Source organism: Budorcas taxicolor, chromosome 13, assembly GCF_023091745.1.
Source record: "Budorcas taxicolor isolate Tak-1 chromosome 13, Takin1.1, whole genome shotgun sequence".
NCBI lineage: Eukaryota > Metazoa > Chordata > Mammalia > Artiodactyla > Bovidae > Budorcas > Budorcas taxicolor.
In genome coordinates, this window is record NC_068922.1 from 11,662,034 (window position 1) to 11,687,575 (window position 25,542).

The 25,542-nt window shown below is 43.6% G+C and overlaps 1 protein-coding gene and 1 non-coding gene across 3 annotated transcripts in view; both read right to left on the minus strand.

The window, feature by feature from the left end:
• The window catches only part of PRKCQ (protein kinase C theta), a 154,550-nt gene that overhangs the window by 55,530 nt on the left and 73,478 nt on the right, over window positions 1-25,542 (minus strand). For both annotated transcript variants that reach the window (XM_052650657.1, XM_052650656.1), the window contains exons 5-12: window positions 20,787-20,949; window positions 19,396-19,427; window positions 19,214-19,299; window positions 17,941-18,070; window positions 14,522-14,631; window positions 13,441-13,558; window positions 11,358-11,518; window positions 6,582-6,755 (exon numbers count right to left, since the gene is read on the minus strand). In XM_052650657.1, coding sequence (XP_052506617.1) covers window positions 6,582-6,755; window positions 11,358-11,518; window positions 13,441-13,558; window positions 14,522-14,631; window positions 17,941-18,070; window positions 19,214-19,299; window positions 19,396-19,427; window positions 20,787-20,949 — 974 coding nt within the window. The remainder of the gene's footprint in view (window positions 1-6,581; window positions 6,756-11,357; window positions 11,519-13,440; window positions 13,559-14,521; window positions 14,632-17,940; window positions 18,071-19,213; window positions 19,300-19,395; window positions 19,428-20,786; window positions 20,950-25,542) is intronic.
• On the minus strand, window positions 3,159-3,231 carry TRNAF-GAA (transfer RNA phenylalanine (anticodon GAA)). The gene has a single exon. It is a non-coding gene; the product is annotated as a tRNA-Phe (tRNA).

A 25,542-nucleotide genomic window follows, 5' to 3' on the forward strand; every position in this document is an offset into this window, starting at 1 on the left:
AGCTTTTTGTAAGTCTTTTGCAAAAGTGACTTGATAAAGAAGACCTAGCAGGCATGGGGTTGTTCTTTCCTCCCTAGAATGTGGCTGTGACAGCTGGGCTCCAGTAGCCATACTGGACTGAGGAGTACTCTTCAGGATGAGAACACAGTGCAGCAGATGGTTCCTGGGTCTTGGACATCAGGGAACTAACTCCTTTCGTATGAAGAGACTGACTTCTGTCTCATTTAAGTCATTGTTTCCAGTCTCTATTACTAGCAGCCAATGTAATCTCTAATTGACATACATGTCAATTCACATTTAGACAATTTCAGAGACATGGCTCCTAGTTTTTAAAACAATTTTCTGTATCAAGAAAATAGGGCATCTAATACTAATAGCATCTTAAAATCAAGAAAGCAGACTACTGTTCTTCCAAGCTAGCTACCAAGTCCCTATAGTTTGAGTCTTGCCTCTGTTGGGGAAATATAGAACTTAACAAATAGTAGGTCCACAAGAAACCACATTTGTTGAATTAACGGTGACTTTCCAAAGTGATTTATGAAGTGTATTTTCAAAGTTTTATGATTAATTAGTTTCTGATAGATTTTAATTTGCCAGCACAGTTAAAAGATTCCTCCCATGGACACACTGATCTACACAGAAAGCAATTCCTCTTGAAGAACTGAGGGCTGACTGAACAGCTTCTGCTCAAGAAATGATAGAGGGACCGAGACCCAGCACTACCAGGAACCTCGAGGAGTGGGTGGAGGGGATGTATGTTCACTTATGGCTATTCACATTGTGGCACAGCAGAACCAACAAAACATTGTAAAGCAATTATCTTCCAATTAAAAAGAAAACTAGGATCCACCTCTGACACTGTGGTCTGCAGTAGGAAGGATACCCCTGAGAGGCCTGTACACAGACTTGCCCACTTTGGGACACATGGAAAGAAACAGTGATTTAAAGGACACTTAGACCGTTTACTAACCTTAAGGCATCAGCCAAACATGTGGGGGAACTGCTGGAACTCTTTCCAAATTGGAAAGGAGACAGTAAAACTGTCACTATTTGCAGATCATATGATACTACACATAGAAAACCCTAAAGATACAGTGAAAAAACTATTAGAGCTGATAAATAAAGTTGCAGGATACAAAATTGATATGCAGAAATACAGTGCATTTTGTATACTAATAATGAACTGTTGTAAAGAAAAAGCAAAACAATCTTGTTTACAGTTGCATCAAAATAGAATCAAATACCTAGGGATTAACTTGAGAGGTGGAAGACCTGTATTCTGAAAACTAAAAGACATTGATGTAGGAGATTGAACATGATACAAAGAAAATGTGGAAAATACCCCGTGTTCGTGGATTGAAAGAATTAATATTGTTAAAATGTCCTTACTACTGAAAACCATCTAAAGATTTAATGCAATATCTATCATAATACCTATGACATTTTCCACAGAACGAGAACAAATAATCCTAAAATCTGTATGGAATCACAAAAAAATTCAAGAAGACAAAGCAGTCTTTGACTGCTTCAAATCCTCATTGTTATAGAAGTTAAAACCCAATTCTAAACAACAAGTAAGCAGACAAAATCCAGAAGTAAGACCCTTTTCCCAACTGACTACATTCTAAACTTACACAGAGGAAATCATTATTCATGTAAATTGCTGCTTTTTACACTCACTTGTGGCATTTGGTTATTTTGTTTGACATACAAGGTTTAAATAAATCAGGACTATTAAGTACAAAACGGGCTAGAAGGATATATTGCACAACATGGGAAATCTAAATATTTTATAATAACTATAAATAGAATATAATCGTTGAAAATTGTGAATCACTGAATTGTACACCTATAACTTATAATACTGCACAGCATCTATACACTATTAAAAATTAAATTTAAAAATCAAGGTGTTTCAAAACAACCGAGGGTCCTTCAGAAAGTGCAATAATGTAAGCTTTACCTCCCCTTCCCCACCATCTCTAAAAGAACTTAATTCCTTGAAATCTAGTGAGACAGTCATTTTTACATTGCACGTGTACATTCTGTAACATTTTTTCTTGTGCATTTACTGCTCTGGTTTTGGTAAAGCATTCCATAGGCTTGGAATTTTAAGAGCATTTCCTATAACAAGGAAAAATGTAAATAACCCCTGAGAATTGACAATCAGAGACAGAATTATGCCTATTTCTTACAAAATGGACTTCATGGCAGCCTTCTCTGCAAGATATGAAAACAACAGTCAAACAAACACATAAACACAGCTAGTGGGAAGCTGCTGTACGGCACAGGGAGCTCAGCTCGGTGCTCTGTGATGACCTGGGGCGGGGAGGGGATATATGGATACATATGGCTGATTCACTTCATTGTACAGCTGAAACTAACACAGTATTGTAAAGCAATTATATTCCAACAACAACAAAAAAAAAACAGCAGGAAAAGGTGCCAAGAGAAATTTGATTTCCTAGAAGCCTGGTCTGAGGTGCATTTAGCATTTTGATAAAAGCCTCACAATATTTCAAGAGGAAAAGTGAGACTATGTAACCCCCAGGGTGCACAGCAAATCTAGAACACAGAACAAGACAGTTGGGCAGAGTTCCTTATTTGGTCTTTCAGTAAAATATCTGCACCATCCAAGACCAACAGACATTTCTGATCTCCAGGAGGAACCGTCTAGCAGGAAATCTCTGTAACCCTCAATACCAGGAATCCCAAACTCCTTTCTGCTGTAAAAACATAAGCCTACTTAAACAGCTTATCACAATCCCTTTCTTCCTTCATGCCCTCTTATAGCCTCTACACTTCTGTTACCCAGGACCTTTACTGCCTATTCAAATCCTAATTTCTAGTTTTTCTCAGCTCTGATACTTAAAAGTCAGCATTCTGCAATTAATATTACTTACCACCGTTAGAAGTATCATTGTCGCCTCTTTGAAAAAGTGTAGTTGCTCAGCCTTGTCTGACTCTTTGCAACCCCATAGACTATAGCCTACCAGGCTCCTCTATCAATGGAATTTTCCAGGCAAGGGTACTGGAGTGGGTTGCCATTTCCTTCTCCAGAGGATCTTCCTAACCCAGGGATTGAACCTGGGTCTCCTGCATTGCAGGCAATGGTTTACCATCTAAGCCACCAGGGATGCCACAAGAGAAGGTTTGCCTGCCGAAACCCAGGATTGAACCAGGGACCTTTAGATCTTCAGTCTAACACTCTCCCAACAGAGCTACTTCAGCTCCACAGAGTATGAAATTCTCTAGGTCAGAGACTATATTATTTCTATATCTTTCACAATGGAAACCCAGACCATGAGAAAGCCCTCAGTGATCACATACTGTACTTGAAGCATTGTGAAATGGCACTGTGAAGCACTGTGAAGACTCTGAACTGAACTGAACTGAAATAGGCAATAGTAGAATAGAAATAGATAGATATTATTCAGTTGCTCAGTTGTGTCCAACTCTTTGCGACCCCATGAATCGCAGCACGGCAGGGCTCCCTGTCCATCGTCAACTCCCGGACTTCACTCAAACTCACGTCCATCGAGTCAGTGATGCCATCCAGCCACCTCATCCTCTGTCGTCCCCTTCTCCTCCTGCCCCCAATCCCTCCCAGCATCAGAGTCTTTTCCAATGAGTCAACTCTTCTCATGAGGTGGCGAAAGTATTGGAGTTTCAGCTTCAGCATCAGTCCTTCCAAAGAAATCCCAGGGTTGATCTCCTTCAGAATGGACTGGTTGGATCTCCTTGCCGTCCAAGGGACTCTCAAGAGTCTTCTCCAACACCACAATTCAAAAGCATTAATTCTTCGGTGCTCAGCTTTCTTCACAGTCCAACTCTCACATCCATACATGACCACAGGAAAAACCATAGCCTTGACTAGACGGACCTTTGTTGGCAAAGTAATGTCGCTGCTTTTGAATATACTATCTAGATTGGTCATAACTTTCCTTCCAAGGAGTAAGCGTCTTTTAATTTCATGGCTGCAGTCACCATCTGCAGTGATTTTGGAGCCCCCAAAAATAAAGTCTGTCACTGTTTCCACTGTTTCCCCATCTATATCCCATGAAGTGATGGGGCCAGATGCCATGATCTTCGTTTTCTGAATGTTGAACTTTAAGACAACTTTTTCACTCTTCTCTTTCACTTTCATCAAGAGGCTCTTTACTTCCTCTTCACTTTAAGGGTGGTGTCATCTGCATATCTGAGGTTATTTATATTTCTCCTGGCAATCTTGATTCCAGCTTGTGCTTCTTCCAGCCCAGCGTTTCTCATGATGTACTCTGCATATAAGTTAAATATGCAGGGTGACAATATACAGCCTTGACGTACTCCTTTTCCTATTTGCAACCAGTCTGTTGTTCCATGTCCAGTTCTCACTGTTGCTTCCTGACCTGCATACAGACTTCTCAAGAGGCAGGTCAGGTGCTCTGGTATTCCCATCTCTTTCAGAATTTTCCACAGTTTATTGTGATCCACACAGTCAAAGGCTTTGGCATAGTCAATAAAGCAGAAATAGGTGTTTTTCTGGAACTCTCTTGCTTTTTCCATGATCCAGCGGATGTTGGCAATTTGATCTCTGGTTCCTCTGCCTTTTCTAAAACCAGCTTGAACATCTGGAAGTTCACGGTTCACGTATTGCTGAAGCCTAGTTTGGAGAATTTTGAGCATGACTTTACTAGCATGTGAGATGAGTACAACTGTGCAGTAGTTTGAGCATTCTTTGGCATTGCCTTTCTTTGGGATTGGAATGAAACCTGACCTTTCCCAGTCCTGTGGCCACTGCTGAGTTCTCCAAATTTGCTGGCATAGTGACCGCAGCACTTTCACAGCATCATCTTTTAAGATTTGAAACAGCTCAGTTGGAATTCCATCACCTCCACTAGCTTTGTTCGTAGTGATACTTCCTAAGGCCCACTTGACTTCACATTCCAGGATGTCTGGCTCTAGGTGAGTGATCACACCATCGTGATTATCTGGGTCATGAAGATCTTTTTTTTACAGTTCTTTTCTGTATTCTTGCCACCTCTTCTTAATATCTTCTGCTTCTGTTAGGTCCATACCATTTCCGTCCTTGATCGAGCCCATCTTTGCATGAAGTTTTCCCTTGGTATCTCTAATTCTCTTGAAGAGATCTCTAGTCTTTCCCATTCTGTTGTTTTCCTCTATTTCTCTGCACTGATCGCTGAGGAAGGCTTTCTTATCTCTTCTTGCTATTCTTTGGAACTCTGCATTCAGATGCTTATATCTTTCCTTATTTTAGCTAAGTACATTTATTCATCTATTCCCTAATTCAACGCTTGAGAATCTATTGGCAGCTGGAGAAGTGGTGATGAAATCCCTAAGTGACCGTCCACATTTACTGGCTGATTCCCAGTTTCTCCACTAACACTTCTGTGGCTGGAGGCAGACGATGCTACTTATACTAAGTTAGTACATTACCATCAAGGCTTGAAATAGAACAAGAGAAAAATTTCCTCATTTTCTTTGGATCTTAACCACATAGCTCCCCATGGGTCTGCTTATTATTCTTGGCTACACACAACACAATTCTAGGCCTTACACATGGGGATAGGGTCAAGTACAGCAGAAAAATAGAAAACCATAATGTTTATACGGATGACTGATCTACAGGAATGTTCATTTCCGTGTTATTTAAATCAGAACAAAATTCAGAAATAGCCTAATGAGATAAATCACATTGCAGAAGGATATCTACAGATGTCAGGAAATGTACAGAGTGTTAAAGTGCAAGTTACAGAGCAGGAGGTATTTACACTAACCAGTTATTTTTATTTTTATAAACCCAATGGGGGGGAAATCTAGAAGGATAAACTTCAACATAGTAATGGCGACTATACCCAAGTAATAGGATATATATGGTTTTCTTTAAGCATATAAGCAAATTTTCTAAAATGATCCTGAATAACTTTTAAGTTAGAAAAAAAGTGTGTGTGTGTGTGTGTGTGTGTGTGTGTGTGTGTGTGTGTGTGTGTGTGTAATTTTAAAGAAAAAGCAGATCAGGAGGAACATTCTCCCATAAGAGGCATTTTTGACAAAATTCAGTTTTATCTGGCTGCTCAGTTTCTGGTAAAATATGCTCTCAAGGATGATCTTCTACTGGCCTTATAAAGGGAAATAACAGTACACACACATTTTGATCCATTTTTCCAAATTTTGTCTCCTGAAATATATGTATGGTAGATGAACAGATGTCGTACCTTTTCCCTTTCACAAAGCACTGCTTTGTTAAGCAAGTCACATACTACTTAGAATCCTTGTTATAGAAGTTAAACTGAATTCTAAAAAGCAAGCAAGTAAAACCAGAAGTAAGGCCCTTTCCCCAGTCAACTGCATTAGAAAATGCAAGTTTCCTGCGTTTTTCCAAACAAGAAAACTTGTTTCTTTCCAAACAAGTTTCTTCCCCTCTAAACAACTGTGAAAGGCTTGCTTAGTTGGATGGAGGGTGGACTCAGAGAAGAAATAAATACACGGAGTGGGCGCCCCGTGTCTCCTGTTCTGCAGGAGCACCCAGACCTACTGGCTGAGGGTGTAGAGATGAAGGACCATCTGGGCAGAAGCCTTACCTTGGTCTGGAATGTGCAGAACATATGTGTTAAGAACGGATGCTCCCAGGCCAAGGAGAGGACCCTCTTCTCTACCATTGTGCACTCCACGTCATCATCCATTAAAACCACATCTTTCTTTAAGGCTTTTATTGCGAAAAATTGATTGGTTTTCTTGAACTCTGCTAGGAAGACCTGGAAAGAAGGAGAAGAAGCAGGGTTATTTTAGAATTTGGATTGACACTTGATAAAGAAGACTCATGATGTGCATGAGAGAGAGGTACTGGGGGAGGAAACAGAATTAATTCTCCAATCCTCCTCTATCCCCTTTATGGAGACAAACCGAGTTTTACTGGTGTGGGATGCTATTAACAGCTTCATCCACTCTACCTTTCAAAGGGTTTCACAAAATCAGATGGGTTATTCTCAGCCTCTGGAAAGACTCTATTTTAAAAAGTGGAATCTAGGAAAATCATATAGATGAACCTATTTGCAAAGCAGAAACAGACACACAGATGTAGAGAACAAAGGCATGGACATCAAGCGGGATGGATTAGGAGGTTGGGATTGATACACACACACTACTATGGATAAAACAGATAACGAATGAGAACCCACTATATAGTTGAAGGAACGCTACCCAATGCTTGGACCAAAATGGGAAGGAAATCCAGAGAAGAGGGGATACATGTACATGTATAGCTGATTCACTTTACTATACAGCAGATATGCAACACTGTAAACCAGCTATACGCCAATACAATTTTTTTTTAAGTGTCCTGTCTGCCCAGAGACCTAAGTTTATAAAAAAAAAAAATCAGAGAAAAATGTGTATTGAGGAAGCAGCAGCGAGCAAGGAAGAGGAAGACTTGACTGCTTTTGAAATAATCAATAAAAATGAACATAAAACCTTATTCCACGTTTTACCCACTTTTTCAAGGCCAAAAAGCATACATGAGAAATATAACTGTCCTGATGTATTTAAAGAATGCACAGCATTTCCTCTGATGGCACAGACACTAACATTATCTTCACGACCTACTATGTGCCAGACATTCTGCTACAGGCTTTACACATGCTATCTAATTTTAGTACCTGTTTAATTCTTGGTTCAGAACACTCTGCAATACAGACAGTAATAATAAAAGAAACCTAGGGTCAAAGGGTAACTATCTCAAACTCACAGAGCTACTCAGTGGAAAATCTGACTCCAAAGCTGACTTTTTCCACTCAATTTCAGGCATCTTATAAGACAGGACACCAGATGGCTTAGAATGGAGGGTTGCTCCAACCTGCATTCTTGCAGATGATGCAGCCACAGGCAACTGATAGAAGTGAGGGCACGGCCTGTGGAGTCAAAAAGCCACAGCTCTGGCCTCATTTCACAGGCATTTACCAGCTGTGGGAATGTGGGCTCACAAAGCAACCTCCCTGGGCTTCGGTTCCCTAATGTGGAAAAGCCGTGTAACTATCACTACACTGCTGACTTACAGGACTGTTGTGAAAATCACACACCAGGTGGGGAAGCGACTTGCGAACTCTAAAATGCTTTCTGAATGACAGTTATTGGAATCTAAAACTGAAACGAATATGTGTAACAAAACAGAAGCAGACTCACGGATATAGAGAACAAACCAGTGGTTTCCAGTCGGGGGGAGGGCCAAGACAAGGGCACGGGATTAAGAGGTACGAACTGCTCTGTGTAAAATAAATAAGCAGCGGGGATATACTGAATCTCATGGTGAAACAGAGCCATTATTCTGTAATAACTTTAGAGTCCAATCTATAAAACTACTGAATCATTATGTTACAACACATCTGCCGCTAATATAATACTGTAAATCAACTATACTTCAAAACTCCCACTTATCACTTGTTTCTTTTAGTGACTTTTGAGGAATGCTGAAGTTCATGAAGACACACCAAGAGTGGAAAATGCATGTGTCTATGTTTAAAATAATACAGTGCAGACACATAGCTTTGGGGGTAGCTGGCTTGATAGAGAGGGTAGAGCTTAGATGAGAATTCAGGCATGAAGGTGAAAGTGTGAGTCACTCAGTTGTGTCCAACTCTTTGCGACCCCACAGACTGTAGCCCACCAGGCTCCTCTGTCCATGGAATTCTCCAGGTGAAAATACCAGACTCGGTAGCCATTCCCTTCTCCAGGTGATCTTCCCAACCCAGGGATCGAACCCATGTCTCCTGCATGGCAGTCAGAATCTTTACCATCTGAGCCATCAGGGAAATAATGTGCATAACCCCAGAAAACATGCCATTTATTCTGGGCCTAAAATCAATGGAGAACCAAAACAGGCTACCATTTTGGTGAGGAACCATATCTAAAGAGTGAAAAAAAAGAAAAACAAGAACAAGTTTTGGAGTTCAAGAAGAGGAAATATATTCTGCTTTGGGGCTCCCCTCTCTCACTGGGCCCCCACAGTGCAGTCCCCTCAGGGTCCAGGGATCTGGGATTCTGATGGGGAGGAGCTTAGTCACAGATCCGAGGCTACTGAAGCTCTCAGCTGTCCATTGGGTTATTTACTAAGGCAGGTAGGTTTAACTTAAGGCTGTGTTAACCTTGTTGAAAAGTAGAAATCTACCCAGAAAACAAAGAAAAACATTTCTATAACAATTAGAAATCCTCTTTTGGTAATTGCTTCTTTCAATAAAACATTCCTCCAAACCAGCCTTAAACTAAGAAGTCGAAAAGGCAATCTCCATCTCTATAATGTCCTTTCAGTTTTTGGTAACAGGCTATCATGGCACATTAATTGATGCTACATTTTAATGAAGACTGGCTGTAAAACTGCCTACTGCACTCAGAATAACACCAAGTGAGCCTGCGATGGTTCGTGCTATTGTGGAAACAAACTAATAGCTATTGGCTACAGTTGGCAGGGCAGAGTGGGTTTTGCCAAAGGTGATTCCTTGGTATTAAACCCAACCCCTACTAGCAGTACAAAGTCATTCAGCTATGGCAAGACCTAGTTGCATTTCAGCTTGTTTATTATTAAACTGGGTAAGTTTTACAGCCCAAGTCTGGTGAGCAGGTGCTGAGCATAATGCTGGCCTTGGTTGCACAAATTCATGGAACAGTAGTCTCTGGCTAAAATTCTCCAAGTGACATCCAATATAAATAAAAAAACAACTGCTGCTGCTGCTGCTGCTAAGTCGCTTCAGTCGTGTCCAACTCTGTGAGACCCCATAGACGGCAGCCCACCAGGTTCCCCCGTCCCTGGGATTCTCCAGGCAAGAACACTGGAGTGGGTTGCCATATCCTTCTCCAATGCAGGAAAGTGAAAAGTGAAAGTGAAGTCGCTCAGTCATGTCCAACTCTTCGCAACCCCATGGACTGCAGCCTACCAGGCTCCTCCATCCATGGGATTTTCCAGGCAAGAGTGCTGGAGTGGGATGCCATCGTGAGATATCCTTAATAGCCAATATAACATAAAAGCCTGTATTCCATGACATCCCTCTTTATAATCACTGACTTGACAATCTTCTCGTCACTGATAGTTGATTATAATTTCTTAGACTATGTTTTCCTCCTCCTCCTCCTCACCCCCATGATAGAGAACCCATACATTGAGTGAGTGGCAGGAATAATTGAGAGGAGGGACTCCTCCGTGAAACTTTTCCTAAGACACTCAAGTTATGGCTGTAATTCTGGGCTGCACTATGTCCCTTCCAAATAATTCCATGGACAGGCTCCTCTGGAATCTTCCTGACCCAGTGATCAAGCCTAGATCTCTCGCATTGCAGGTAGATTCTTTACCATCTGAGCCACGAGGGGAGCCTTAATAATTCATATGCTGAAGTCCTAAACCCCCAGCACCTGAGAGTGTGACCTTATTTGGAGACAGGGTCTTTACAGAGATGATTATGTTCAAATGAGGTCATTAGGATGGGCCCTGATGCCATCGAAGTGGCATCCTCATAAGAAGAGGGAATCGGGACACAGAGCAATGGCCGTGTGAGGACACAGGGAGAAGACAGTGTCTACACCCGGGAAAGAGGGAGGCCTCAGGAGGGACAGCCCTGTCCACACCTTGATCCAGGATGTCCAGCCTCCAGAACTGGGAGAGATACATTTCTGCCGTTGAAGCTGCCCTCCTCTGTGGTGTTTTATTCCAGTAGCCCTAAGCTAAGACAAGACTGAGAAAAAAATCATAAGGAAAGTAAAACCACACTCTGGGTTGAAGAAAGGAGCAAAACAACAACAAAACCACCAATGAAACAAAAATATCTATGAGACAGGAACTGGCTGGGGCACCTTCCCGCTTCGTTGGCGTCCGAAGATACCACGCTCAGAAGCTGGTGGGAAGAACACCTTCAAAGTGAGACGGCTAGAGCTGTTTTTCCCCAGGGAGTAGAGGCTGCTGCTCCCAAGAGCTCCCTGTGCTTAGTCACTCAGTTGTGTCCGAGGCTGTGCGACCCCATGGCCTGTAGCCCGCCAGGCTCCTCTGTCCATGGGCATTCTCCAGGCAAGAACACTGGAGCAGGTTGCCACACCCTCCTCCAGGGGATCTTCCCAACCCAGGGATAGAACCCAGGTCTCTTGCTTTGCAGGCAGATTCTTTACCGTCTGAGCCACCAGGGAAGCCCCTGGGTCCCTTTTGATTCATACATCTCTCTGCCCTCTAACATACATCACATCACATCACAGCTCCCGCCCAGGAAGCCTCTCTCTGCACACCCATGCCTGGTTTTGGTCCCACCAGCTCAGTTCCGCTGGCCAGAGCTTTGCTTCTCAGTTTCTGTCATCTGGCCCACAGAATCCTACATACAGTATCATACCTTGCCAAAACTTCCTTTTCCCAGCATTTTGTGCAAGGTGAAATCCTCGATTTTTAGTTTCATACGTAGAGAACTTCTTTCTTTGCTCGGCTCAGGTTCTGGACGATCGCATGCTTTCTCCATCTCTTCCAAGGGAGACTCCCAGGAGATCCCCTGAGGCTCTGAAAATAAGCCAGTGGTTAAAAGGAAATAAGGAACAGCGGAGAGTCTTCCTAGCTATTCTGAGAACCTGCTTTCTTTTTCATATCCTTTTCTGAAGTTTCATCTGCAACGGCTCAGAAAGGGGTTCCTGCAGGGCAAAAGGAGCACCTCCTGCCTGGAAGCCTGAAATCTGGGGGGTGGACCGTGTCTCTTTATGGGACAGACTGGGGAAAATGTCAGGTTAAGAAACATTCCAACCAGCAAAAGACCATCTCTGCAGCAGAAACAAGCACTTTAGATAATGCCAGATCATGGACATATAGGGATTTTAGCTGAACTGGAGGGAAAATGACTCCCCATTGCTTGCATGGCTTGCAGGCATAACGGCATCAATTTCTGTGACCTATCATGTAGGGAAGAAGAGCTGGATAGCAGATCACTGAAGACCCGAATGGAATCATTCGCCACGGTCTTCAGGTCAAGATGCTGCCTATTTTGATTGTCTCTGAGACATGGTTTACCCGGAGACCTTTCCCAAGTCTAATCCAAACACTTCTTTAAAAAAATTTACAGACAATTTATTCCTCACCCCATGCCAGAGAAGTTGTAGACCAACTTTCCTGGAACCTTCCTCCCACCCTCTTAGAACATTTCTTTTCTTAAAATTGAAATATACTTGACATATCACACTGTGCTAAGTTAACACGCATAACATGTTGATTGACACATTTATCTACTGTGATATCACTTGATGGCACCTCATAGCACATAATTATCCTATCCTTTTTGTGGTTGGAATTATGTGTGTGCTCAGTCATGTCCAACTCTTTGAGACTCCATGGACTGTAGCCTGCCAGGCCTCTCTGTCCATGGAATTTTCCAAGCAAGAATACTGGAGCAGGTTACCATTTCCTGTTCCAGGGGATCTTTCCCATCCAGGAACTGAAGCTGCATCTCCTGTGTCTCCTGCCTTGGCAGGAGGATTCTTTACCACTCCAGGTTTGTCTTTCATATTCTACGTCCAAGGAAAGTAAGTATTTTATAATATATGTTGAAACTATTCAGAATCACATGTATACATATAGCTGAGTCCCTCTGCTGTTCACCTGAAACTACCACAACATTAATTAATTGGCTATACCTCAATATGAAATGGTTTTGGTGTTAAAAAAATAAAAATTGAGAAAGAATCACACAGTCACAACCTCTCAAAAAGCACCTTCCAACAGGAGGCTGGATGAGCTTCCATAATATCATAAAATGTTAAGGATGTTGGCTATTCTTCCCCATTCTAATCTTAAACTTTCCAGTAAAGTCTCAAAGTACAGAATAAGATGGTCTGTGGTATTTCTACCTTAGTGCTCTATGGAGGATTCAGTTTTGTAAAACAGTCGGACCATGGCAGGGAATAACATTCTAAAATTCTAAGGAAAAGTTTGCCATTATTTCTGAGAATATTGCCATTATTTCAGAGAAACCCCATCTTCTTACCCCCACCCCAACGTCCCACAACCCCATCCACTTCCAAAGCTTTTCTAGTGGGCTGTACTTTGGTTTTACTTCTAGAAGTAGAAGCCTCTTCGTGGGTGGCTAGGTCGGTAATTTCTAACTAGAAAAGAATCATTCATCAGGCCAGGTAAAAGGAGGCTTTAACCCAGAAAGTCTTAGAGAAAGTGTCAGTTGCTCTGTTGTGTCCAACTCTTTGTGACCCTGTGGACTGTAGCCCGCCAGGCTCCTCTGTCCATGAGCTTCTCCAGGCAAGAATACTTGGAGTGGGTGGCCATTCCCTTCTCCAGGGAAACCTTCCCCACACAGGGATCAAGCCCGGGTCTTCTGCATTCCAGGCAGATTCTTTACCTTCTGAGCCACCAGGGAAGTCCTGGATTCAGGTTAATGAAGATGAATTACTGATGACAATTCCACTGTGAATAGGGATAGCTACCTTTTTTCCCTGGTCCTGGTACGGACGGCGGCTTTGCTTCACCTTTTATGGAGCACGGGAGACCAATTTCAACTGGACCTTCTCTGAAGATGTGCTCAGAATCTCTTAAGCAGCGAGCCTGGGTTACAAACAAGGAGTCAGACCACCCACCTACCCACTCACCACAGACGGGACCATGCATGCCGCTGTCCATGGTCCCGAAGCCATTTCAGATCCCTGAATATGTAGGATAACCGAACCTCTCCTCCTCCTCGGCACTCTCTTAGGATCCCATACCCTGTGAACGTCCATTATATTTTATGCACCAGCAGAGCGTGCTCACTTCCTTCATATTTTCTGGGGGCCCACTGGTTTTTCCCACACTCCCCACTGCGCTCAGTCACAAATAGGAATCAAAGACCAATGGATGGAAAAATAGCTCAAGTAGGCAAAGCCAAGTCTTTAAGATTTTTTTTTTTTTAGAGCAGACCATTTTTAAAGTCTTCCTTGAAGTTGTTACAATATTACTTCTGTTTTATGTTTTGGTTTTTCGGGGCAAGGCGTGTGGGATCCTAGCTCCCTGACCAGGGATCAAACTCACACTTCCTGCATTAGAAGGTGAAGTCTTAACCACTGGACCACCAGAGAAGTCCCAAAGCCAAGTCTCAAAAAGGGTTTGTTCACAGATGTGAGGATTCAGCACACTACTGAGCGGAAAGGCAAAGCTGCCTCGGATTCAGTGTTTTGGGGGCATTTTGGAGATGATTTCAGCAAATGTTTTTCCCACCAGCTATTACATAGTCATCTTATACAGGTATAAAGCCAGCAGTGAATCCTCAATAATTTTAATGAATACATTTGTTTGTGTCCCTGATCATTCCATGAAGAATTTAAGCTCTTACAAAGATCCACATAAGCGAAATGCATTAAACAAACATCTCAAAGTGGGGATGTGGACATGCAGATGAAAGCCAGGGTCAAGGCAAGAGCTTGGAAACAGATTCCAGATTTCCCCATACAGTTGTTACAAGTCCAAGAGTGAAGGGACTGAAATAGTCCTTGTTGAAACTACGGGCACTTGTCCCCTAAAAGCCCTTCCTACCTGCTGAGTGCTCTCGATCATTGCCAGCGCTTCAGCCATCAGCTTCTGGTTTATACCACAAAGGTTGGCCACCTTTGTCTGGCATCTGTGATGCACATTCATGCCACATGCTGAAAGAGAAGCAACGCCGTGAGCAAGGGCGACAGAACCAACTTCCAGACACTCTGAACACGATCTGTTTTGGGTGCAGGTACGTCCAACAGACAATTGGCAAACCCCCAGCACCATCTTCCCCACAGAGGGAGATGCTGAAGACAGATATTAGGCCGGTGCTCTTATTATGCCACCAAGCATCCACCTCTGCTTCACTGAGATACTCATGCACCTGGCAGGTGCCTTTTGGCATGATGCTGGGACACGACTCCTGCTCGAGGCTGAGCCAGAGCCTTGTTGATGGCAAGGAAGGCTGCTGCCCATTTGTGTGCACAAACTGAGCACAGTGATTGGCCTCCAAAAGGTGCTTACCAAATACAACTTTTCTTTCATCTTTCAAAATGTTACTGAAATATTTAGATGATACTTCAGCTGTCTTTACCTTTAGTTTTCACTAGGTAAACAGGCCGTTCACAATAAAACAAAATAGCATTTTCTATGTAAGTAAGTATAAACCATAGATGTAAAAAAAAAACCCATCAGAAGCGAAATCTTCAATACAGTGAAGATGCTACTTATAATGGCCTCTGTCCTCTGAACCCTGTCTGATTTACTTGACTCTTCCTGGCTCCCAGATGCAGGCTTTATGTTGGGCGGCCCCAGCTCCCATTTCCTACCCATGACTGCAAGGGAGAGAGAGGGAGGCAGTTAGCAGGGACTGAGCATTTATCTTACTGTTTAAAAGTGTACCAGATCTAAGCTCCTCTCTGATGTGCCGTGCAGAAAGGCTCCCTGCCCACCAGGATCAAAAGGTCAGAAGACTGTTACGAACCTAGTAGGTGATAACTGAACCTCTGTGAGTGCAAACAGTTCCTCTGATGACTAATTTCTTGCGAATTTCAGCAGCCAGAGGAAGGAGACAGGATCAGGATAAGAGGGGACCGTACGTACTTAGGCAGGAGGCTTACAGGAGAGCAAGAAGAAGAGAGAGGGAGGCAGAGACAGGGGGAGACCCAGGGGAGAGAGTGGGAGGTGGAGACGCAGACAGGGGCATGAGGAGGGAGCAGAAAGCACCCCGCCTCACGGGGTTCCAGCAAGAACAGAGAACGACTCGGGGGGAAGGAAGTGGGGGGGAGAGGAGGGGAGAAGAGAAGGAGGGAAAGTAAGGAAGGCCAGAGGCCGGGAAATGAAAGAAGAGAATGGAACAGAGAAGAAAGAATGTTGAGAAATGAGGGGACAGAGCAGGGCGTGGGAGCCGTGGAATAATGCCAAGGAATCCTAGCGGGAGTTCTGAGCTCGGAGGCAGCAGCCACTGCTGGGATGAGCGTGGCCTCTGCAGGCGGGGTGATGGGCTCCAGGGAAGAAAACCCCGATGTCCAAGACCATCAGACTCAAGGTGCCATGAGGTGTGGATTTGATCATTCCTGTCCTGTTTGTCCGCTCAGAAACCCTCCAGCTACCTGTTGCCTGTGAACTCCTAAAGACACTCTACACAATGCCAGGCCACCCACCCACGGACTGTTGAGCAGGGATAGACAGGAAAGTATGTGGTGGTCCGTTGGGCAGCAGAGGTTTCTCTGGTTCAGATGAATTTTGACTACCTGTGGGTTTGCCTTCAGCAATGAGCTGAAAAACCTAACATCTCCTGCCTTCCTTAAGATGTCACTCCAGGCTCCACCAGACCTGCAGATACACCTAGGATGTGGATAAGGAGGAATCTAAGGGTGATCTTCCTGCTTAGGTCAGCCCCCTTTATCACTTAAAAGACCCAACACACATTAGCCAGTGGCATAAGTTAAAATGGGGTCACCCACAAAAAATAAAGTGGCTTCTATGTTTAATCAGTGGGCTTCCCAGGCGGCGCTAATGGTAAAGAACCTGCCTGCCAATGCAGGAGATTTAAGAGACACGGGTCTATCCCTGGGTTGGGAAGATCTCCTGGAGGAGGGCTGAGGAACCTACTGTAGTATTCTTGCCTAGATTCCCTTGGACAAAGGAGCCTGGCACGCACCTGTCCATGGGGTTGCAAAGAGTCAGACATAACTAAAGTGACTTAGCAAACACGCATGTTTAATCAATATCCTAGGATAAACCATAATGGAAAAGAGTGTGTAAAAAATGCATATAAAGTATGCACATTATATAATGTGTGTGTGTATAACTGAATCATTTTGCTGTATAGAAGTAATTAACAAAACAGTGTACGTCAACTATACTCCAATAAAAATTTTTAAAATTGAGAATAAAATGCTCCCTGCTGAGTGGGGCACCTTTGCTTTGAACACATTATCTAGGCTCTGTCCCCTCTCAGCCCCACTCCGAAGGCAGAAGGGCTCTGATAGTTTGTGTTGGAATTTTTCCTCCCTACCCCCTAAGCCTGGTGAAATGGCATCTCAGTTTCTAAAGGTTATTGCCTTAGCAACCTGGGCTTTTAGAGCAAGAAAGCCGTCTGGCTTTTTCTCTGGTTAGACTGAATAACTGGATGGGTAAAGGGGAGTGAGCTCGGGCTCTGTGGTCAGGTCACCTGGAGGAGGCCATGCTGTCAGAGCTGGGCTGCCCCCTGCACAGGCTTCCCTGGTGGCTCAGATGGCAAACAATCTGCCTGAGTACAGGAGACCTGGGTTCAACTGCTGGGTCAGGAAGATCCCCCGGAGAAGGGAATGGCAACCCGCTCACTCTTCTTGCCTTGGAGAATTCCATGGACAGAGGAGCCTGGTGGGCTACAATCCATGGGGTCGCAAAGAGCTGGACATGACTCAGTGATTGACACTTCCAACATTTAAACTGTGCAGCTGGGGTTCACAGCACACTCTGGGGACAGGTGTGCCAGCTTCAGTAAGCCAGATAATTTTTCCATACAGGACTTTTCAGCACCCCAGCAGATGTGCCAGGCTCATTCCTCGATGGGACCACAGACAGAATGGTCCTTGCTGGTTCCAGGGAGAGTGGCAGGGGCATGGCCGGAGCTGCCAGAGTCAGGAAGGGACGGGCCAGGGCAGGGGACCAGTCAGAGGAGCCTGCTGCCTCCTTGCTCCGAAGGACTGGGTCCCTCAGATAGCACCAGGCCAGGAGCCTGGACAAGGGACCTGAATGTGCACTTCTCTGGGAAATAAGACACGGGGTGGTGGAAGGTGGAAGGGAAAGAACAGCAGTGGCTTGTTATCCGAGAACTTCTCTTTCAGGACCACGGGGCTCTTCCGGGCTGGCTGAACAAGCCAGTCATCTTCATCTTCCCTCCCTCCCTCATCCTCTCATCAAAGCTGAAAATCCACCCCCCTGGAGGTTCAGTAGGTGGGGACCCCAAGCACCTTTCGCGTGGGACTCACCGTCACACTTGAGTCCTTGCCTGGCCAGGCCCCACAGCAGGGTCCCACAGTGCTCACAGAAGGTTGGGCTCTTGTAATTGTAGACCTTAAATCTGTGCGGCATGTCGATTTTGAACCTCTCCTTGTGGAACTGAAAGGGAACAAGAGAGTGTGATGGTTTGTGTGTCCCTGGGTTCCCCACTTGTCATTTCTCTAGCAGAGACTTTTGCAGAATGAACAGAATAATAAAAACATTGCAATGATGTGTATTGGAAGTCACGATTTTTACTTGTCAAGACTTATAGTCATGTCCAGTGAAGACAGGAAGCCATTAGCTGTTCTGGGTCAAGGGCATGAGATACTCGTTTCAGGTAACCTGGAGATAGCTGAAGTCTGCCGCCTCTGGGCAGATGGGTTAATATTTCAGGAAGGAGACCAGAGTTATTCATTTAAATGGGAGTTATGTCAACGGACTTCCCTTCCTAATTTAATGTAAATTTTTCCTTTTCTCTTTCAACCTAGAACTGGTGCTTTCACCTTTGGAAGCTATTATATAATGCCTCCTCTAGAGGCATCGGTTTATCAGTGTGAGGAGTGGGGAGACTTTTCACGCTGGTTAGATATGAACAGAAGAGACGAGGCACAGAGAACAGTTCTGCCAGGTGCTGTGACGAACATGTCACCTGTGCTGCCTTTTACACGTGCAATATCTCACACAATCCTCAAAATAGCTCATTTGAAGCAGCCTCTGTTAGGATTTTCATTTGATCTATGGGGAGATTAAACACGGAGAGGGCAAGACACTAGTTTTGGGTCTCAGTAACAATCGTTACTGAAGAGGAAAGTGTTTTAGGGATATTGACGCGCCTGGAAAAATTTAAGAATTCCGCATTATGAACAAGGATTAGGGAGTTGTTGGACTTCCCTGGTGGTACAGTGGATAAAAATCCACCTGCCAGTGCAGGGAACATGGGTTTGATCCCCGGTCTGGGAAGATTCCACATGCTGTGGAGCAACAAAGCCCATGCACCCCAACTACTGAAGCCTGCAAACCTAGACACCATGCTCTGCACAAAGAAAAGCCACCACAATGAGAAGCCCTGAGCGCCGTGGCTAGAGAGTGGCCCCTGCTCTTGGAAACGAGAGAAAGCCCACACGCAGCAACAAAGACCCAGTGCCACCAAAAAGAAAAGAATTTTTTTAAAAGTCCTTTAAAAAGGAATTCGTGGGCTGTTAAAGGCAATGTAAGGATGAAATCATCGTATTTCAGACAAAGGCGAATCTCGGTCCGTACCATAGTTTCTCGGCTGTTGATAGCTGATCCTGTGCACTTTGCTATTACTTTATCGATACACTTCTTGTGAATTGCTGCATTACATTCTGAAAAGAAATAACTACAGCTTGAGATTTTCAGAAGTTAAGGGACAACTAAACAAAAGGAATGATGCTAGTACAACAGAAATCCTTCTCACTTACGTCGACACTGGTATCCTTGTTTGTTCAGACCCCTGCAATAAAGCATATGTTTAAATATGTATATGGACTTTAGAGGCAACTGTAGTACCAAACACAAAAACATTTAAAAGATGAACAAGCGCTCATAGCTTCCTGCTCTCACATAGCGTTTTCTGATCAGCAGCCCTCGTCTGTTATTAGCCAAGAGTGTTAATGTGTGCTCTTATTTTGACCTGCTTTGTGAAAAGCCTGAACATTCAGTAAATGAGTTGTTCATTTCCTTTTCATTTGCATATTTCCCAAACAAACATGCAGACAAAAAAAAAATGTCCAACCAGAAATGGATCACAGGCTCCTGGTAGCAAATTTCCATGTCGACACTTAAAATTTTTCACTGTCTTACTAAGTTCAGTACAGATAAGCAAAGATATCCATATAACACTTTATTTCCTCTTTCGGAGTATCTGAGAACATTTGCAGCTAATAAATTCTCAACCTTAAGACTGATTCTGTTCACATTCACTATTAGAAAGGAAGGGGCTCAAGTCATTAGATGAAGACAGTTGATGGAAATCCACCAAAAGTCTACCTGACCTTTGCATACCCTGGTTAAGCCAGAGGTTGTGCATTAACAAATCCTGCAAGAACCCAAAGGACTGAAGATCCCAAAAGAGTGGGGGAGGCTGAAACAAGAAATAGGAGTCATTCTGAGTCTCCAGTCTACCGTAGCCTTCGCTGCTGTGGTTACTGAGGCTTGAACCAATCTCTGTTCAGGGGCTGTTTAAGACACCCAAGAGCCTTGTAAACATAGAAACCCATCAGCTCCAATGGGCAAGTGTTGCCTTCTGCAGACATTTAGTTAGCACAGTTGGGTTGTCGAGCTGGTGGCAGTTTTGACTATAAAACTGTGCTTACAATAAAGATCTCTCCCTCTTCTGTCCCTCCCCACTCACCCCCAGAAGCTTCCCATTTAATTGGAAACCAAAGTTTCCTTGAAATCTTTCTTGAGGGAGCTGGATTCCTCATGCTATAGGAGCTCTATTATGAAAATATTCTCTAGAATCACACCATTTGAGCCTTCTCAATCCAGGTGAGGCCACTGGAAACTCTCAGGTAGTACCTATTCCCATACACTCCCGCAAGGTGGAACATGCCAGGCCAGGTGGATTAAGAAGATGCATCATGGGACTTCCCCGGTGGTCCAGGGTTTAAGAATCTGCCATGCAATGCAGGGGACGGGCGTTCAGTCCTTGCTCAGGGGTCTAAGATCCCACAGGCCTCAGAACAACTAAGCCTGTGCTCTGAAACCTGTGTGCCATAACTAAGACCCAACACAGCCAAATAAATAAACAAACAAAAAAAGTGACACAAGGCATAACCTGAAGCTTGGCGTCACATGCGAGTTACCATACCAGACAAATTCATGGCAGACGGAGCAAAACGTGGGCTGTGGGAAGAAGGTGGCCGTGAACTCATGGCACTTGACGTGGTGGACTTTGGCCTGCTTGATGGCTCCCCGGCGGTGATGCAGAGCGAAGAAGCCGTCGGTCTCGAATTCGTTCATGTCCTTTGTGTCTGCAGGAAGAGGGCAGGGACAGTGACCTTCTGCGAAATGGCTGTCACAGCTGGGGGCGAGCAGCGCCGGGGGGAGGAAACGGGGAAGGGGCAGAGATGGTTGAGGACCTAGACAAGCTTTGAGACCATTAGCATCCCAAGTACTGGGTTGGGCTAAAAGCCTTTGGGGTTTTTTCTAAAAGATGTTATGGACATTTTGGCCAACCCAGTATTTCTAAAGTTTGGTACAGTACGAAGTGGCTTTCCTTAGTCCCATAACAGAATTACCAGAGGGTATCCTGTTCCAGGATTGGAACAACAAGGCTGGAATCTTGGCTCAATCCTTCCATCCTCTTTCACGACACTGAGCTATATCCTCTCTCAATTTTTAAAACCAGAAATTGGAACATTTAAGGTATTTATTGACCTTTCCTCATCACTGTCAGTGATGAGTCAGCCAGAAAAGGCAGGAAGTGGCAAATACTTTGCCTGTAATTCTAAAGAATAATGTGGTACTGAACAGTAAGTTGGAAACAATATATATATATTTTTTAGGTCCCAGGAAATTTTATATCTGGTTGTTCATAGACAAAAAATGTAGATAGGCAGGAGCTGGCCAGATTTCTGAAGGCAAAAAAGCTTTGGGAACTTGTTTATGCTTTGGTTCCTGAAGCCCATGGGAATCAGATGCACCAGCCATAAAACTATACAGGTCAATGTGGAAAGGGCCAGAAAGGAACAGATGGTTGTAATTTAAAAATGTCTAGATAATCCTGGCTGGTACCTAGTCATCTACATCAAATCACGTTCACATTTCTTCAGTTTACCCTGGGCTCTGGGTGCTGGTGAAGGTACTCTGAGTAGTAACTGTCCACAGTACCCACAGCTTCCAAAAGGCTGGAAGAAGTCTGAGAAATATCGGTGAGAATATTTGCCCTGGCCGAAGCCCAGGTCCCCCAGCCAAAATACACAATAGCAAGGTAGTTATGATTGGCCAGTACGATGGGCCCTCCAGCGTGCATGGTAAAGGAGGCGGAACACAGCTGCCATCATCACTAAAATACGGATAACGAATTGATGATTCAGTTCCTGCAACTGCGATTTCAAGTAGATTCTTGGGTTACTTACTCTACTTATTTTTTCAAAATACAAAAAATGGAGGTTTGGCAAGAATAAGGGGCTCCTGTTTCACAAATGAAGAGAGTTAACAATATTTAAACCCAATTGTTTCCCTTCCGGCTAAGCCATGGCAGTGGCTGGACAACACACTCGAGGCAAGTGATCCTGCCGGAGTATCTTCATTTCCCCACCCCTTTTCATGGCCAGGCTGGAAGCACACTGGGTAGACGGGGCTGGGGGTGGGTCACGGAGGTGGAGACCCTCCTCCACCGTCTAGCCTAGTGCCAGCACTCATTTCAAGACTGAAGTCTTCTCTCCAAGAGTCCATGGGTCTGTTTTATGGAAACCCCAAACTCTCAGATAAAACGTCACTCTGCTGTACACCTGAAACTAACACAGGATTGTAAATCAACTCTACTCCAGAGAAGATAATAATCAAGCGTTCCTAAGAAAGACTTCCTTACACGGCTGAGGACTTTGCCTGATGCTTCAAGGATAGGCGATCTAGGTCTTTTTTTTAAAGGAACTGTGCTGGAAATAAAAAGGCTTGGTGAATTCGGGGTTAGATTCAGGGTCACTGAGGCAACTGCCTTCTCCTATAGGCTCTGGCTTAAGTGAAGAGATCTATTTACAACTCGGGACCGGCACAGGAGGCCATCTGTCGGGAAGCTCTGACTCATTTCTATTTTGGTGCTGATGAAATAAAAGGAAATAAAGCATAAAATTACTTTTGAACTCAGGGAGGGAGGTGAATTATTCTGGGAACTCTATCCATATTACTGTGAAAAATATACAAATATAACCATGTAACAATTACATGGTGGTGGTTTAGTTGCTAAGTTGTGTCTGACTCTTGAGACCCCAAGGACTGCAGACCACCAGGCTCCTCTGTTCGTGGGATTCTCCAGGCAAGAATACTGGCATGGGTTGCCATTTCCTTCTCTAGGAGATCTTCCTGATCCAGGAATCAAACCCAGGCAGATTCTTTACTGACTGAATAGTCAGTAAAGCTATTATAATAGTCCGGACTATATACAACTATATGTTTATAAATATAAAATAGTCTGTGTATTAGAACACTGTACATTTAAAAGTATGTCAGAGACTACAGGTAAGTAATTCATTCCCTTGCTCCTTGCTATAATTCCTTTATCCTCTGATCATTTCAATCCTTATAAGAAAGTAAATGTATAAAAGCTCAGAATTTTAGAAATTCTCCTTGTAATTACTGTTTATTTCTGAAGTAATTTGGCCTTCCGTTTGTACACTGGCTTGAATAAGCTCACTGATCTTTATATAGTTGGTTATTTATTTTATAGCAATGGTGCCTAATCTATTTGTTTAACCAATCACTTGTTTGTAGTCAATTAAGTCACACATTTCCTGGTGAGCTATGAGCGAATTGCTATGCAGGATAGTATAAAGAATTATACCTTAGAGTATAATTCTTAACATTAGAGATGTTACCCCTAATTTTGAGTGGGTAAGTCAGGAAGAAATGGCACTCACATGAAGAACAGACTTGGAGATAAAAACTCCCATATTTTTGGGAGGGAGGAAATGAAATTACAAAAGAGTCCATGAAGAGGCAGCTGAAAAATTAAGAGGAAAACTTGAATAATATTACATGAAGCAATACAAGAAAGAAAAGGTTTTTCAGCATTGACAGATCGAGAGATGCCAAGGGAATTGAAGCTTAAGAAACAAACATTTGTTTTGAGGATTCATTCTTTTGGAGAACGTCATTTAGCAGATGGATTGAAAAATGAGCCAGATTCTTTGGGTTTAAGGGTTGATACAGTAGTGAAGGAAAAAGGAGTAATATATTAAACTATTTTTCAAGAAATGTGTCAGGGAATGAAAAGAAAGAAAGCCTTGTAGAGGAAAAAAGGTTTAAAAAAATACCTTTAAACTGACAGATTGGGATTGACATATATACACAGTTCAGTTCAGTCGCTCAGTCATGTGCAACTCTTTGCGACCCCATGAATAGCAGCACACCAGGCCTCCCTGTTCTTACCAATTCCCAGAGTTCACCCAAACTCATGTCCATCGAGTCAGTGATGCCATCCAGCCATCTCATCCTCTGTCGTCTCCTTCTCCTCCTGCCCCCAATCCCTCCCAGCATCAGAGTCTTTTCCAATGAGTCAGCTCTTCGCATGAGGGGCCAAAGTATTGGAGTTTCAGTTTTAGCATCAGTCCTTCCAAAGAAATCCCAGAGCTGATCTCCTTCAGAATGGACTGGTTGCACCTCCTTACAGTTCAAGGGACTCTCAAGAGTCTTCTCCAACACCACAGTTCAAAAGCATCAATTCTTAGGCGCTCAGCCTTCTTCACAGTCCAACTCTCACATCCATACATGACCACTGGAAAAACCATAGCCTTGACTAGATGGACCTTTGTTGGCAAAGTAATGTCTCTGCTTTTCAATATGCTACCTAGGTTGGTCATAACTTTCCTTCCAAGGAGTAAGCGTCTTTTTTTTTCTTTTTTTATTGTTATTATTATTTTACAATATTGTATTGGTTTTGCCATACATCAACATGAATCCGCCATGGGTATACACATGTTCCCAATCCCGAACCCCCCTCCCACCTGGCTGCAATTACTATCTGCAGTGATGTTGGAGCTCAAAAAAATAAAGTCTGACACTGTTTCTACTCTTTCCCCATCTATTTCCCATGAAGTGATGGGACCAGATGCCATGATCTTAGTTTTCTGAGTGTTGAGCTTTAAGCCAACTTTTTCACTCTCCTCTTTCACTTTCACCAAAAGGCTTTTGAGTTCCTCTTCACTTTCTGCCATAAGGGTGGTGTCATCTGCATATCTGAGGTTATTGATATTTCTCCCGGCAATCTTGATTCCAGCTTGTGCTTCTTCCAGCCCAGCATTTCTCATGATGTACTCTGTATATAAGCTAAATAAGCAGGGTGACAATATACAGCCTGGACGTATTCCTTTTCCTATATGAAACCAGTCTGTTGTTCCATGTCCAGTTTTGACTGTTACTTCCTGACCTGCATATAGGTTTCTCAAGAGGCAGGTCAGGTGGTCTGGTATTCCCATCTCTTTCAGAATTTTCCACAGTTTATTGTGATCCACACAGTCAAAGGCTTTAGCATAGTCAATAAAGCAGAAATAGATGTTTTTCTGGAACTCTGTTGCTTTTTTGATGATCCAGTGGATCTTGGCAATTTGATCTCTGGTTCTTCTGCCTTTTCTAAAACCAGCTTGAACATCTGGAAGTTCATGGTTCACGTACTGCTGAAGCCTGACTTGGAGAATTTTGAGCATTACTTTACTAGCATGTGAGATTATACAGTGGAAGTGAGAAATAGATTTAAGGGACTAGATCTGATAGACAGAGTGCTTGATGAACTATGGACAGAAATTCGTGACATTGTACAGGAGACAGGGATCAAGACCATCCCCACGGAAGAGAAATGTAAAAAAGCAAAATGGCTGTCTGAGGAGGCCTTACAAATAGCTGTGAAA